Genomic DNA, 17,288 nt, shown 5'->3' with positions numbered 1-17,288 from the left:
ACTAAGCCACTACTTACCATATTTAACCTGATGATAAACATCAGGGGCTTCATTCTCCACTGTGCAATTCTAGTTTTATGCTACTATAGCGCCATTGATTTCAGTGGAGTTATGCTGGAATAAAATTGGAATAAAACAGTGGAGAATTGGGCTCCAGGTCTCTGTGGGCCAGCAATGGAGAAAATACTGTCAATAAAACATATCCAATGCCATTACTGAAACTCTGGCTCAGTGTGACCGCAAATTCTCTCACAACAGAGCAAACAAGAGAACCACCCTATCCCGTCCCCACAAACTACTGCTGCAGCCACCGGGCTCCTTTCCTAAACACTACTATGTTGGCTATAAACCTGAGAACATTTGGTTGGAGATAATGGGGTGCTGTTGATTGGCAATCTAATACTTACAGGTGCCAGTTGCAACAATATCAGGAGAGCTTCTCTTTGCCTACTGTTTTGTAGGGATCAGGCAGATGATTTTCTAACCTCTAAAAACAAAGATGAATTTGTGGGTGGGCTGTGAACTTTATCTGGCCATCTCACTGAAGCTGCGAGATAGGGGGAGAAGCCACCCAGAAGCCTCTTAACCCTCAGTAGAGTGAACCACTTGGTTCTGTTGAGAGCAGAGAAAACAGAACACACAAAAATCTGTAGAGACAGGGATTAGCTAAGAGGGAGGATAGGAATGTCAGGTGGTAAAAGATATCATTTAGTGGTCTGGGTTTAGAATCAATTAAACAATCCCAGCAAACTAGCAGGATTTGGCTCAATGACATCTTCTATGAACAGTTCCTACAGAGTTAATTTTGCGGGACCATGATGAACTGAAGCATGAAATGTTCATACTTACATTTGTCTTAAGAAGGAATTTAAGGCAGTCTGTTACTCAACCTAGGAACGGGCCTTTTTTTAGAATGGTAGTCAATTTTGAAGTGAGGATAATTTTTCATTTTCATAGGGACAGCAAAAACAACTCTGTTAGAGCACCAAGAAAAATCCAACTCTGTTAATTATCTAGTCAGTTTTCCAATGTGCATTAATTTGCATTTATCAACATGGGCCTAAGCCAAGAATTGTTTTCTAGATTTTCCTAATTTTCAGCATATTTATCACAGGATTTTGATTTGATCCATTGTACAGGCAGGCTCGTTGCAAAATTTGGATCTGAATTCAAACTTCCCCAAAGTTCAAGGTTTGGTCAGTGTCTTCTGACGTTTGGACTCCATGTCTTCTCTATTTAAAGCCTTCAATGTTAAAAGTCTGGAACTTGGAGCTGGTTCCTGATGTTCAGGGAGCGAAGACTCACAGCTAGATCTCCAGTATTCACTTACAAATTGCTGATTTTTGAATCTCTCTCATTTTTTTTACAGACAGCTGATAATGATTATGTGAACTGCTTGAGCTGTCTGAGAATGGGGAAAAACAAAGGGAAAAGTCCTAAAAAATAGTAGCTTCTGTTTCCCACTCTATTGCATGCAAGGACTGCAGGAACTGCTTTCCTCCCCATGCTTCAGCAGCCGGTGACCTCTCCAATAAGAATTGCTGGAAGCTTTAAACCAGAACACAGATGAAGTGGAAGCCCCTGGGGAAAGCAAGTTCCTGTCCCTTGGTAATATAGTGGAATCTCTGTCCTTTAAGGTCTCCATTGTGGACAGTACACTGAGAATGGTGGAGACTCATTTACAGTGGAACACACGCTGCACAGAGTGTTACAGTATTATCCTGAAGTAGGAAGACAAGATATAGATATATTACATTAATAAAATCTCTGGTCTAATGAAGACACTGGGCCCATTTGATATGTAGGCTGACTTGAGAATCATATAAAATCTAAAAATCAAAGACTCCTCATAATCCTAAATGGAGAAGAGCCTGCATAAATAGTGAATCATGTAGAAAATAAAATCTCTGCTCTGCTAGGTCTGGATATTATAGCTATTTCTGTGTATATCATAGATTCTATTCCATTCCTCCAAAAATTAAAGCAGATGTATCTGCTGCTGGAGGTACCGTATTTGTTCAACCTCCTGATTCTTGAGACATTGAGAGGATGTCTCATAAAAAAAACAAGTATATTTTTTCCTGTGATGAGTCATGGAAAACAGTCAGCGCAGTTAAACAGACACGTTATTGATGAAGAGGAGGCTACATCTATCCTGTTTCTGGCCCAGCTTGGATAAAGTACTGTTAACCCCCCAGTGCACAAACATTTGGCAGAGAGCTCCGTAACCCCTTCAATGCACAAAAGGGAAGTACTGCCAAGGGACTTGGGCTCTGGAGGAAGGCTGAGGCTGGGCTGCTGCACCTCCCACTAGCCACCATTGTTTTGCAGTTTTCGTGTGTTTTTGGACCAATCAGGCTTGTTTTTCCTGGCAACTGTGGCAGTAAGCTGGAAGCAGCTGCTGGACAGCAGGCTGTGGAGGGTCCAGGCAGCTAAGAACTGGTATGAAGGGCTGAAAGATGGCTGGAAAGCAAGTGTGTGTGTGTGTGTGGGGGGGGGGGGGCAGGTAAGTATCCAGAAATGGCCAGCAAACAAGGGTGCTGTGTGTATATGGGCCTGAACAAGACTACAGTTGCTCTGGCCAAAGTGATCTGCCGGCTAGCACATGACTGACTCTACAGATAGGGATGGCCTGGAGTTAACATCTTTAGCATTAGCCTAGGTCTGTGAAACTCTAACTCCATGCACCCATACTACATTGCCCTTGGAGTCTGCGTTGGTACAGGTTCTGTTTATCATCTTTTGTTTGTGTGCCTAGTATAACTAACTGCAGTGTTTATTTCTGGCAGTCCTAGTAAAGCAACCTTTTCTTATTCATCAGATACTGTAAGTTTTTAGAGTAACCCAATGAAGGGGCTAGAGAGTGAGGTCTCCTTCTCCAGGTACCTACTGTGCTTGCCTCTGAGCATTTGGTATGCTCAGCACAGTACCAAACATTTAAGTACCACAGAACTTACAGTGAGGCCTTGAGGTGGAGTCATTTACAGTTAAAAAAAAAAAAAAAGATTTTCTTGTATTGTTTGCACATGAGCAGTTTAAAGAATATTGGTGAAAACTCAGAAATGAAACCACATGGAGAAGAGCAAACTGTTTTATATGCATATATTCCATATAACTTGCGCTATGTCCTGCTGAGGAACTGCACTGTTATATGTCTTCTGTTATACATGTCCTTCACTGACCTAAATGCAGCTTGCCAGCCGAGACTTGTTTGCCTCTCACTCCACAAACAACAGATACATTGTATGTCCTCCTTTGCAGTTTCCTGCTTGGATGCTCTTTGTTGTTCACAGTATTGGTGGCTACATTTATTGTTGTGCGATGAAGGCAGTCACAGCAAGATGTAACTATACTAGTACTAAGGAAGGCCCCAGTCCTGCAAACACATGATTGTGTAATTTTACTGCTATGCAAAAATGTTTGCATGATCCAGAAAGAACAGCTACGGGGGCAGGAGTGTGTCTTCCGCGTGTGTATGGGAAAGGAAAAGGGGACTCCACTCCACTGATCTTAGGGGACTAAAGGCCAATATATATTTTAATTAGGGTGACCAGGTGTTCAGTTTTCGACCATACTGCCCGGTCGAAAAGGGACCCTGCTGGCTCCGGTGAGCACTGCTGACTGGCCCGTTAAAAGTCCGGTCAGCGGTGCTGCAGCTCTAATGAAAGCTAGTGCCTACCTGTCCTGGCACCGCCGTGTGCCCCAGAAGCGGCCAGCAGGTCTGGCTCCTGGGTTGGAGCATGCACAGGGCTCAGTGAGCTGCCCCTGCTCTGGGCACTCGTGGCCAATAGGAGCTGGGGGGGGGGGGCACTGCCTGCAGGCAAGAGCAGCACACAGAGCCCCCCTCCCCACCGGCCTAGGAGCCAGACCTGCTTGCCGCTTCCAGGGCACATCACGGTGCCAGGACAGGTAGGGAGCCTCAACCCAGAGTCCCCTCCTGTACCCAAAACCCCTCATCCTTGACCCCACCCCAGAGCCCATACCCCCGCCTGCACCCCAATTCCCTGCCTCAACCCGAAGCCCCCTGCCCCACCCTAGTGCCTACACCCCCAGCCGGCGCCCTCACCCCCTCCTGCACCCCAAAGCCCCCCACCCCCGGCCCCCTCATTTCTGGCCCCACCCTACAGCCCGCACCCGCAGTTAGAGTCCTCAAGCCTCCTGCAGTCCCGCCCCAGCCCCCGGGAAGGTGGGGGAGAGCGAGCCGGGGAGGGAGGGGGACTGCAGGGAGCGGGGGGCGGGGCCGCAGGGGGCGGGGCTAGCGGGTTGGGTTTGGGGTATTAGAATGGCAGCCCTCGTTGCACTGTGTGATGAGCTTCGGCTTCTCTGACCGGGGGGCGGGGTCCGTAGCTACCAGCCAAATTCAGCCCGTCCACACAACGGGGTGGTTAGAAGTTTAGCTCGGTCCCTATCACGGACGCGCGGGGCGGGGGGGGGGGGTCAGACAGGAAGGGTTATAAGCCCCCCCCGCCCCGCCCCGCCCCGCCCCGCGCGGCCACCCGCCGCCTTTTGGCGATTGGGGCTCAGAAGGAAACTCCCCGGGCCCCGGCCAGGGCGTGGCTGGCTCGCGGCAGGGCTCCCTCCCCAGCGCTGGGGGCCGGGCGCCGGCAGCTCCCAGGGGTCCTGAAGCATCCGTTACGCCCCGCAGAGCCCGGGCTCCGCACGCGGCTGCCGGCCGGGGGGCGGGGCTTTGCGGCTCCCCGGGGCGGGGGCGGACCCGCGGGGGTGGGGGGGGCGCTGCAGGGAGCCGGTGTCCGGGCCTTGCCCCCCAGCTGGGGGCGGGGCCGGGCTGTCCGTGCCCCCCCCCCACCGGTGTATATAGGCCGGGCCAAGGCAGCCGGCGACCGCTGCCGTGGGTAAAATGGCCGCCGCTGTCGCGCGGGGCGTGTCGGTGCCGGAGCTGCCGCGGCTGCTGGCGCGGGACCCCTACCTGGCCCCCTTCGCGCCCGACTTCCAGCGCAGGTACCGCAGCCCCGCGAGCGGGAGGCCGGCCGGCCCCGGGGCGGCGCTTCCGCGGGGGCCGGTGACCGCCCCCGAGCCGCCTTCGCCTGGCCAGGCTGGGGCCGGCGGACTCTCATCTTCCCTGGGGCTCGGTGCTCGGGCGTGGGGTCCCCGGGCACAGGGGGTGTGTGTGTGTGGGGTGGGGGGGCTCCTCTGCTCCGGGGGCAGGGGCAATGCGCAATTTGGCCTTGCGTGGGCACTGGGGAGTGAGGGGCCGGGGTGGGGCTGGTCTCAATACGTGTTTCCAGACATCACCATTAAAAACGTAGCCCTGAGAACAGCTGTTCATGAGCCCGCGCTGCCCCCGCACGCCCGGGCCCCCAAGCCCGGCAGCCCTCGTAGGAAAGTGAAACTGACTTGGTTGCAGTTTTTCTCTCCCCAGTGGGAATTTGGGAAACGCCAGAGAGCAGGTGAATCTTGGTGGTGACAAGGAACCTGCGTTTCCACCTTTCGTTCCCTTTTCATAATTTACCATGTTGTTGGTCGGCGACCTCAGCAAAGAAACTTTTTTATATCGCCCGATGAGAGGCGCGAACACAAGCCGCTGTGGGCTGCTACAGGCATTTTCAGTACTGCTCTCAGACGTGCCTTTTAAGTGTCATTCACTGCAGCGAGTGAGGGGGAGGGCGTTTCCGGTCCTCTCCTATAACCGCCTTTAAAGTTGACGCGCATTTCAATACATTGGAACTGCTAAATCATTCTCTGGCCCCACCCCTCGTTGTGACACAGTCCTTGTGCTATGTCAGTGAGTTGCATATTTGCCTGCCTGTCTCTGGTTTAATCCGTGTGTCTAATTGAATGAAAGGGTTATTTACTGTGCGACCTTGAATGGCTGTACTGGGGCTTGCAGCAGTTTGTGGCAATATGTGCACCTACACCCGGCAAAATACGCAAATTGCATCACTCAGACTGTTCATCAGTCCACCTCCTGTGTAAGTCAGCAGAGTTCAGGATGTTATCCTGGTTGGTTTAACTGTTCTTGCCTTGAGATCTTGTTAGTGAGTTAAAGAATACACATCACACAAGGAAAACAGTCTTTTAAGCCAGTCTTGAGCTTAAAAACCACAAGTTAGTTTTAGGAAAGAATGTACTGTGCATGCCATGAGGTAAAATTTCTAATCCCTAGAATAGAGGGTGCAGTGGCAATGCTATTTAGAAGGCACTGACTGGCAGGTGTGATTCTTTATCATTAACAGTGCTAGAAATCTGACTGCATTTACTGTTTGTGCCTATACTGTAGGGAATAACATGTCTACTTTTCAAAAAGAAAAGGAGTACTTGTGGCACCTTAGAGACTAACCAATTTATTTGAGCATGAGCTTTCGTGAGCTACAGCTCACTTCAGCGGATGCATACCGTGGAAACTGCAGCAGATATTATATACACACACACAGAGATCATGAAACAATACCTCCTCCCACCCCACTGTCCTGCTGGTAATAGCTTATCTAAAGTGATCATCAAGTTGAGCCATTTCCAGCACAAATCCAGGTTTTCTCACCCTCCACCCCCCTACACACAAACTCACTCTCCTGCTGGTAATAGCCCATCCAAAGTGACAACTCTCTTCACAATGTGTATGATAATCAAGGTGGGCCATTTCTTGCACAAATCCAGGTTCTCTCACCCCCTCACCCCCCTCCAAAAACCCCACACACAAACTCACTCTCCTGCTGGTAAAAGCTTGTCCAAAGTGACCACTCTCCCTACAATGTGCATGATGATCAAGGTGGGCCATTTCCTTGATTATCATGCACATTGTGAAGAGAGTTGTCACTTTGGATGGGCTATTACCAGCAGGAGAGTGAGTTTGTGTGTAGGGGGGTGGAGGGTGAGAGAACCTGGATTTGTGCTGGAAATGGCCCAACTTGATGATCACTTTAGATAAGCTATTACCAGCAGGACAGTGGGGTGGGAGGAGGTATTGTTTCATGATCTCTGTGTGTGTGTATATAATATCTGCTGCAGTTTCCACGGTATGCATCCGATGAAGTGAGCTGTAGCTCACGGAAGCTCATGCTCAAATAAATTGGTTAGTCTCTAAGGTGCCACAAGTACTCCTTTTCTTTTTGCGAATACAGACTAACACGGCTGTTACTCTGAAACATGTCTACTTTTGTCCCAGCCATAGTCTTCAAGCACCATGAATTTGCCATTGTGTGCCAATTTCATATTGACACTGAAGTTTACTTAGCAATGTACCTGACTTGTCCATGAAACGTGGGCCTCCAATGAGCCCTGATACCTTGTTATGTTCCAGGCAAATGAATGGTCACTTGCTACAAAATTACTGTGGAAACATGTATTCCCTGGCAGCAGACTTAAAACAAGATGGGCACAATACAGATAAAAAATATTTAAGAATGAAGCTTAAGACCGTGAATTAGCTAGAAGTAGAAATAGATTCATCTACAAATACCTGAGTATATGTATAAAATAGATCATATCTTACTCCATGTTAGCCAAACATTTGAATTATGTTAGAGTGGATCATAGCAGGAGGAAATGGGAATTATTTTAAGGCTCACATCTAACTTAGCAGCAGAGCTGTAAGGCCATCGTATATTAATATCTGCATTTGGGTTTTTGGTGTCCTTTTTTCCCCCCATTTGCAGTTTTTGTCTTTGCAAGCCCTGGAAACATTTATAAGAGAAGTGGTGTTAAAATGGTACGAACTGGGGAAATAGAATTAAGGATGGGGGGAGCTCAACTCCCTTCCTAACTGTTGATAGAGGGGAGAATTCTGTGCAGACAAAATTCCTTCTTTCAGTTCTTTCCTCTGTCTATGCTGTTCTCTTATAACATGGGGAAACAAAAGAATCTCATTTGATTTACTTGTTGCTGTCTGACCACTTGGAATTAAATGATCTAAATTATTGTAAAAGTCACTGTGCAGTTCCAGAAAGCTGTGAATCTCAGAGGCATGAAATACTACTGCTGAGGAGCAGGAAGAAAAAGGAGGAGACTAGAAAAATTTCACTTGTTCACCTTTATTGCTTCCTTATGAATGGAGGGTTAGGGTTGAATTGCTGCCCTGTCTCTTTCCCTTTGAAACTGACAGTAACTGGTGAGTTTCACCCTTGTATTTAGAAGGCTTTCCATAGCAATTGGAATGAAGCTGATCAGATTACTAAAGATGTTACCATGCTTATTTCCTTGTCATTAAATCTGATTTCTTCTTAAATTTTTGTTTTTCAAAAATCACAGTATAGGTGTCTTAGATCATTGTTACTTGATTAAATAATGCAGGGTTTGGGAAGAATTATGCAGCTATTAGCTAAAACCAGTTTCCATTAAAGACATCTAGGACAGGGGTCTCAAACTCGGTTTACCTTAGGGCCAGTGCCAGTCCTTTAATCCTCCCAGTGGGCCAGTAATGTCACTCATGCTGCCCAGAACCTCCCCCCCCCCCTCCCAAACTCTGCTCCCACCTGCCTAAGGCTCTGTGAGAGAGTTTGGGTAGGGGAGGGGGTCTGGGGGTAGGAGGTGGGGTGCAGGTTCTGGGAGGGAGTTTGGGTGCAGAAGGGGTGAGAGGTTGGGCTCTGGGATGCAGGCTCAGGGATGGAGTTTGGGTGCAGGCTCTGGGCTGGGGCAGGAGGCGGGGGTGGGGTTGCAGGCTCTGGGAGTGGTGAGGGGTGCAGGCTCTGTGAGGGAGTTTGGGGGCTGGAGGGGTTGTGGGGAGGGTGTGTGGGCTATGTGAGTGAGTTTGGGGGTGGAAGGGGGTGTGTGGGAAAGGGGTGGAGGGTGCAGGCTCTGGGAGGCGGTGGGGGGGTGTGGCGCTTACTTGGGGCTCCAACGTGGGGCGGGCCATGGGGCCTCCCTGTGCTGCTATCCCGAGGCACCACCCCCGCAGCTTCCCATTGGCCGCAGGGGCACTCTGGGTGGGGGCAATGCACAGGGGCACAGCCCTGCCCTGGGGCTGCAGGAAGGGCCTGCAGATATGTGAAGCAAGTTGGCAGAAACTGCTCAGCTCTGCTGCGCTGCTGGTGGTGAGTGGGGCTCCAGGCCATTGTAAATAGCTCAGGGGACGCGCCAGAGGAGCTCCTAGGGGCGGCAGGTGGGACCAAGGGAGAGACCCAGCCCCAAAGTTGCTGGAGCCCTGCGGACCACATTGGGGAGGTTCTTGGGCCACAGATGGCTCGCGGGCTGGGAGTTTGAGACCCCTGATCTGGAAGGAATAGAACCCAGGTCTCAAGGTTCAATCTGGTGTCCTAATCAATGGACCATGCTGAAAAAGAATTCTAGTGGAGATTTAATTTCTAGTGGAATATTTTCTGAACTTGGCAGGCTGTCCTCAGTATTGAAATAATTCTTGGATTTGGTCTTCAACATAAATACCTGTTTAGATTTATTTGTGAATTCATCTAGCCACTTGATGGAAGATGTAAATAACTGCTCAAAGCAATCAACTAGCTGAAAAAGTTTAAGCTTTCCTTGGAGTAAATTCAAATCCTCAACTGTTATAAAGTGTTAGAGATACGGGGTAAAATTTGACTTTTAAATATAAACACTCTCTTAAAATGTTTGCAACTGAAACATTGCAGCATTGTGCTAGATTGAGAACCTTGAAGTGGAATTGGCTAGAAACTTGCTAAACAGAAGAGAGTGACTGGGAGTGAAAATTAAAAATAAAAGATCAAATACAGTCTGGCAACCCCATGTGTTCATACATCACCAATATAGCTTAAATCAGGAGTGTGCTTTTTTTAACAAAAAAGCGCAGGTTGTCATGCAATCTCTGGATTCCAGCTGGTACTCTTAAGTGGAAAAAAATCAAATATTGTGAAACTTATGCTTTAAATTGTAATAGTTGGCAATACTAAAAATATTGAACAGAAAGCAAAATGTATAAATTGTTTTTAATCTAAAGTAGTTGAGATGCTTTGGTTCAGTTAATCCATAGACTATATGGAAACCTCCCTCCCACACCTGCTTTTTATACCACCATCTGGCAAGTATAGTGCTTAGATCCTTGAAAAAGTATTATGTTGGTATTATGAAGCAAAAGGAAAATAAACCAGCTTTAATTCAGTGGGTGCAGTAGCTGCTTGGGTTAAGTCTCCCATCTTCTTTCAGAGCTATTTGTTACCTCTCCCTGGCAGAAAGACTTCACATTGATAAGTACCTAATTCCCCCTCCCCAAACTGCTCTAAGATCTTCAAATCACATTGGCCTTAGGTTCTGTTCTCCTGTGTGTTGACTGCCTCTCCCATTTTGTTCACATCTGAATTTATGCCATAGAAATTGGTAAGGCTGGCATACAGGACATGTCTATGCTAAAAGCTATAATTCACTCCATCAGTGATCGTAAGGGTAGAAGCTATATTGTAGTTAGGATTCAGGAGTTTGTCAAAATATTATCTAACATGACTATATGAGTAGCAAAACCACATGAATAATATCAACAGTCCAGCTTCTACTAGTGATCATGAGATTTCTTTTGAAACTCACTGCATTTTCTCTGATCGTTCTCTCTGAAATTGGGTCTTTTTGTGTGTTTAACACTTTAGGAAACTCATTTGGATATGCAAAAATATATATATTCAAGTTGTGGGGGCTCTCCCTTTTTAGCTGTGCTTGATAGGTGGGGCCCTCTCCTTCTCTGTACTGTTGCCTCTGTACCCTGTCCTCTTCAGTCTCCTCCCTCTAATGGCCATTGGATGCCTTACTCTTTCTACTTCTGATGGGTATTACCCCTGCCCATTCCCATATGTGGATATTGTCTCCTCAGTCTCTTCCTCTCCTCTGCCTCCTTCTCAGTTCCTCCTCTGCCCAGGAGCTCCTGGCTTCTGCCTGTGCTTTCCTACCCCTTTAATGTTGCCCCAGGCCAGTTCTAGGAAACCATAGCCATGCTGGGGTGGAAATTTTTTTTCTCTTTCATCCCCACTTAGTGCTGGGAGGAGACTATGGTTAGGGAAACAACGAGGAGTCCGGTGGCACCTTAAAGACTAACGTTTATTTTGGCATAAGCTTTTGTAGCTCAAAAACCAGTTCTTCAGGCATAGATATACTGGCACATGAAGAGGAGGGAGTTACCTTACAAGTGGAGAACCAGTGATCACATCGCCAATGCAGTCAGGTTGGATGTGGTCAACTCCCAATAACTGAGGAGGAAGTGTCAATACCTACTCTGTCCCCATATCTACTCTAGCGACACCATCATAGGACCCAGTCACATCAGCCACACCATCAGGGACTCATTCACCTGCATATCTACTACCGTTATGCCATCATGTGCCAGCAAAGCCCCTCTGCCATGTACATTGGCCAAACCGGACAGTCTCTACGTAAAAGAATAAATGGACACAAATCAGACATTGGGAATGGTAACATACAAAGCCAGTAGGAGAGCACTTCAATGTCCAAGGACACTGAATAACAGATTTAAAAGTAGCCATCCTTCAAAAAAAAAAAATCTGCAGAACTACAATTCATTTGCAAACTTAACGCTATTAATTTGGTCTTGAATAAGGACTGGGTGTGGCTGGCTCGCTACAAAAGCAATTTTCCCTCTTGGTATTGACACCTCCATTATTGGGAGTGGACCACATCCAACCTGACTGAATTCATAGAATCTCATGGTTGGAAGGGACCTCAGGAGGTCATCTAGTCCAACCCCTGCTCAAAGCAGGATCAATCCCCAATTTTTGCACCAGATCCCTAAATGGCCCTCTCAAGGATTGAACTCACAACCCTGGGTTTAGCAGGCCAATGCTCAAACCACTGAGCTATCCCTCCTCCCTGTGATCAGTGGTTCTCCACTTGTAAGGTAACTCCCTCCTCCTCATGTGCCAGTATATCTATGCTTGTATCTGTAATTTTCACTCCATGCATCTGAAGAACTGGTTTTTGACCCACAAAAACTTATGCCCAAATAAATCTGTTAGTCTTTAAGATGCCACCGGATTCCTCGTTGTTTTTGTGGATACAGACTAACATGGCTACTCCTCTGATACTATGATTAGGGGTTGTCTCCAAGCTAATGCTCTGCTTTCTCTCCTTGCCCCAGGGGCTGTTCAGCACAGGAAGGGGAACAGAGACTTGTTTCGCAGGACAGGGAAAGCAGAAGAACATCCTGTGCTGGTGGTAGCTAGAACAGCAGTCCAAAGCTAGTCTTCTAGCGGTGGCTTCTGGTGGCTGCAGTCAGAATGCTTTTTATTGCTATAAAATTGTGGGTCTTGTGAAAATATCTACACTGGAATATCTTGTGCTGTCTTTCCAGCAGGTTGTGCTATAACACCAGAGCTTAGTTTTGTCATTATTATGAAAGAAAGTCTTGGAGAGCACTGAGCAAATTAGTGAGCTAAGCTTGCTTTAACAAAAATGGTCTTTTCTATTACTTTAACCTGATGATGAGATTTCTCAAAATAATGTGGGACTTTAGGAAAATCAGTTTAAAATTTGGAAAATGAAAATCTTCACTAAATAGGATTTTAAAATTCTACTGTGCATTGTGTGCATGTGTGTGTTTTGAGCCAGCCTAGGCAAGTTCAGGAAAACTAAATTTTGGCTTAGCTCACTGTGGAGATGAAGAGGGGCTACAGTAGCATTTAGGAAAAATAATGAAGTAAGTCATATAGATAGTCCTAGCCAACAGATATTCTAACACACACATACTTTTTGAGAGTGAAGAACGAAGTGGAGATGGTATTAAGCAGGGCTCCACTTCCAGCCTTGAGGGATGGAGGAGAAAGAGGAAGGGTAGTGTGTATTCTTTATGTAGTTCAAGAGTACTAGAATGACTTTAGATGTATTAAGACCCTGTGGCTTCTCTGTGTCTTTGACAGGGAAAATATTTATCTCAACTCTTCTGTCTGAAAGGAAAAGCAATGGAATATAATGTGAGGTAAACTTTTTGTTTGAAAAAAGAAAATGATAGGATGCTTAATATTCTGACAAGTAACTTGCCACGTTTTGTTACCCAACTACTCTTTTCCCTGAATCACTCACCTTCTGTTTGTTCAATTTCACCTTCATATTTATGTGATGTGGAACTGCCCCTAAAGCTAAACATGTCTAAGTTCTCCAACTTATTAGCTTTCTAAAATTTTAGTAAGACTCATTGTCTTAAATTTTCTATTCAATCATTTTTTTTCACTTGTATTTCAATATTTTTCTCTGAGAAGTAGAGCTTTAGTATTGATGTTACATACTACTATAAATCTAGGTTTTGGTAGTATTAATTTGACCAAAAAAATCAATATTAATGATATTGCAAATCCAGCTAGTTAGAGACTAGCTTCTCAAAGTCTTTCCAAGAGTAGTAGTGTTCTGTCACCTTCTGTTTACTTCAGATACCCTTTGCTACTTAGAAAATTGACCTGACTCTTTCAGGCTCTGTCTTCACTAAGAAAAAGGTGTGTTCTTATCTTTGATCAGCTAATTTGAGAGGAAATTCTAGATTAGCAGGTCTAGTTTAAGACTGTCTTCACTGATGAAAGTGTGACATTTAGCTGTCCTGATGTAAAAATACAGTGGAGACAAGGCACTTGAGGGCATGGCTATGCTTGCAGATGTAGGGCGCTTTGAGTTAAACCAGTCTTTGGAGAGCACAGTAGGGAAAGTGCTGCAGTCTGTCCACACTAACAGCTGCAAGTGCGCTGACATGGCCACATTTGCGGCACTTGCAGTGGAATTGGGAGTGGTGCATTATGGGTGGCTATCCCACAGAGCACCTCCTCCCATTCTGGTGCTGTGGCTTGTGGGAAGGGGGCTGGAGGTGCGTGGCATTCTGGGTCCTGTCCTGACGCCCCGTGATGCATCGGTTCGCATCCGAGTAATCCCTGTGCTTCCGTCCACATTTGGCGCCATCTTTCAACGTTTTTTGTACTGCATGCTCTGTTTTCCCTTTCGGTCTGTGGGACTGGAGTCCAAACTGCTGAGGAATACGCTGATGAGTCTTGTCAGAACATCACGTTTGGCAGTTGAGTTACTCCTTAAGATCCAAACTGACAGTGAGGACTCTGATGGTATCGACTTGAGTAACGCATATGACACGAGATTGCTTGTGGCATTCACGGACATGCTCGCCATCGTGGAATGCTGCTTTAGGCTCGGGAAACAAGCACTGAGTGGTGGGATCACATCATCATGCAAGTCTGGGATGACGAGCAGTGGCTGCAGACTTTCAGATGAGAAAAGCCACTTTCATGGGACTGTGTGGTGAGTTTGCCCCCACCCTGCGGCGCAAGGAACGAGATTGAGAGCTACCCTGCCGGTGGAGAAGCAGGTGGCTATTGCAGTCTGGAAGCTGGCAACTCCAGACAGCTACCGATCGGTCGCTAACCAGCTTGTAGTAGGAAAGTTGAGCTTTGGAATCGTATTGATGCAAGTTTGCAGGGCCATTAATCACATCCTGTTCAGAAGAACCATGACTCTGGGTAACATGCATGACATTGTGGCTAGCTTTGCACAAATGGGTTTCCCTAACTGCGGAGGGGTGATAGATGGGACACATATTCCAATTCTGGCACCAGCCCACCTAGCCTTCGAGTACATTAATTGGAAGGGGTATTTCTCTATGGTTCTCCAGGTGCTTGTGGATCACCGTGGGCATTTCATTGACATTAATGCAGGCTGGCCTGGAAGGGTGCATGACGCATGCAACTTTCAGAACACTGGCCTGTTTAGGAAGCTGAAAGCCAGGACTTTTTTCCTAGACCAGAAGATCACCGTAGGGGAAGTCAAAGTGCCCACTGTGATCCTTGGAGACCCCGCTTACCCTTTAATGCTGTGGCTCATGAAATCCTACACAGGGAGCCTTGACAGCAGCAAGGAGCGGTTCAACAGGCTGAGCCAGTGCAAAATGACTGTGGAGTGTGCTTTTGGCCATTTAAAGGGCCTCTGGTGCTGTCTGTATGGGAAGCTGGACCTGGCCGATGACAATATCCCTGCGGTTATATCTGTGTAACATTTGTGAAGGGAAGGGTGAAAGATTCACTCAGGCATGAAACTTAGAGGTTCGACACCTGGAGCCTGAATTTGAACAGCCAGAGAGCAGGGCTATTAGAGGGGCCCAGCTTGGGGCTGCAAGGATTAGGGATGTCTTGAGGGAGCAATTTGAGGCTGAAAGCCACTCCCGTGCAGGGCACCAAACATTACTGGTGAAGTGCAGTGGTTCTGATGTTAGTAGGAATCTGTGTTTGCTGCACTGCAAGTCAGTGTAGCATGTTGCTTTCCTGGGCAAAGGTATCTTTTACTTTATGCAATAATAAAGAATGTTTTCAAAGCCAAAAAAATCTATTTATTGAAAAGAAACACAACTGCTTGGGAAACAGAAAGGGCAAGGGGGTTGGGGTGGGGAACAGTACAATCAGAGATTTGCTATGTCCTGTTATACTCAGCGTTCCTGTCTGGAGTGCTGTGCAATGGCTGCTGCACTTTTGGATGTCTATAATGCATGGTGATGGGGGTCGAGTGAATTGGGTAAAGAGTCGTAGTTTTCAGGGCTGGGTGGTGAAGCTACAGGTGTTGGAGGCACCTGGTGGCGATAAGAACCGGGATATTGGGGAAAGTGGGATGGAGGTGACATGGGGCACAAAGGAAAGAGTTTTGGGACAATGGCCGCAGGAGGGGCGGGAGGTCCGGCATGGTAGCGCTCCGCCTGTATGACAAGTGCCTGGATCAAGTCCGCTTGACTCTCCATAATGCTTATCAGCTGCTCTGTGCTTTGCTGCTGGAGCTCCGTGCTTTTGTGCCAGCGCTTCTCATTCTGATGGCGAAGCCTCCTTTCACTCTCCCTCCACTCCGGCACTTTTTAATTTTCATTCAGGGACTGTTGCATGACTTCATGCAGCATGTCGTCTTTGCTTTTACATGGCCTCTTCCTAATTCGTTGGAGTCTTTTGGCTGATGATAACACAGACGGTTGAGATCTCAAGGTTGCATCTGTAAAGGCAAAATATAACAGGCATTGTTCACCCTAGACAAAGCAATGATTCCTCCGTACTTAAGGGCAAGCACAGTTTACACCATAGCATAATTTGCCCGTCCCAAAGCGAGTGCACATAACCCACAGGAGCCCCAAAGTGGTGAGTAAGCACATGGTCAACGGTGACTGATCGTTACAAGGCTGTACTGTCCTCTGGGTTTCTCTGTCTTGGGGAGAGGTAACAGCTGCAGGGGGCCCTTATGCTGAACACTCTCCCCACATTTTCCACATCCTGGAAGATATCTCACTGCTGAGGGTGACCTGGGAAGCAAGGGAGAGTCTTCTACTACAATGCGGCGCCTGGCCTGGCCCATATGCAACTTGCCTGTGTGCAGCAATGGTCCTCCCGCCCATCATGGCACAGTTAGCCTGACTGGGACAAGGACCACAGTGGCTCTCCCAAGAAACCTGCGCAAGCGTATTGCCCAAGTTCTGGCTGAGACCTTTGAAGAGATCACTGAGGTCTATTCCCGCGATGTGAGAGAGCACATCAACGCCCTATTCTGCATTGAGGCATGCGTGCAGCCTTAACCCTCCTCCTCTTGCCTTGTTGAACTGGGCTCTGAAGTGTACATGGTGATACTTGTAATGGAGGTGGGATCGCCCCCCAGTATTGCATCCAGCTCTTTGTAGAAATGGCAGGTTGTGGGGGCAGCACCAGAATGGCTGTTTGCCTCCCAGGCTTTGCGGTAGGCATTCAGCAGCTCCTTCCCTTTAACCCTGCACTGCAGTGCATCCCAGTCATGGCCCCTTTCCATCATGTCCTTTGATATCTGCCTGAAGGTATCGTAATTCCCATGACTGGAGCATAGCTGTAGCTGGACAGCTTCCTTCCCCAAACACTGGTGAGATCCAGCACCTCGCCATTGCTTCATACTGGGGATTGCCTGGCACATGGAGGCACGGTCACCTGGAAAGATTTGCTGAGAGCACTCCATGCCTGGCTGAGCAAACAGGAAGGGGATTTTCAAATTCCCAGAGAATTTAAAGGGCAGATCTGATGGTTGGTCACCTGAGGGCAAGGCAGTAGAGTTCAAAGTGATGACCAGAGTGGCTAGAGCAGGCATTGTGGGATACTTCTGGAGGCTGATGAGAGAGCATTAACAGACCAGGGCTTCCACGCTGGAGCCACAGCGCTCCAGCGAGGGCGCATCAAACGTTATTCCACTCACCAAGGTGGAGTACCAGGAGTGCTCTAGCCGCGGAGTCCGGGCATTCTATTTGCCATTGTGGACGCGTGGTGAGTTAGAGCACACGGAGCTGCTTTAATGCACTCTAACTTGCAAGTGTAGCCATGCCCTGAGTTTTACTGTCAGGTAAAATAGGTGAGGTCACACAAATTGTGTGTGAGGTGTGTTAG

The 17,288-nt window shown here is 47.6% G+C and overlaps 1 protein-coding gene across 1 annotated transcript in view; it reads left to right on the top strand.

Annotated features, from left to right (window-relative positions):
• Window positions 1-4,735: 4,735 nt before the first annotated feature.
• GBE1 (1,4-alpha-glucan branching enzyme 1) overlaps window positions 4,736-17,288 on the top strand; it is a 319,711-nt gene continuing 307,158 nt past the window's right edge. Inside the window, exon 1 of the mRNA XM_084624305.1 lies at window positions 4,736-4,959. Within this exon, the coding sequence (XP_084480431.1) occupies window positions 4,859-4,959 (101 nt within the window). The 5' untranslated portion in view covers window positions 4,736-4,858. The remainder of the gene's footprint in view (window positions 4,960-17,288) is intronic.

The sequence above is a fragment of the Lepidochelys olivacea genome, assembly GCF_965140295.1.
Source record: "Lepidochelys olivacea isolate rLepOli2 genome assembly, chromosome: 1".
Lineage (NCBI taxonomy): Eukaryota > Metazoa > Chordata > Testudines > Cheloniidae > Lepidochelys > Lepidochelys olivacea.
This window is presented reverse-complemented; position numbering and strand designations above follow the sequence as displayed.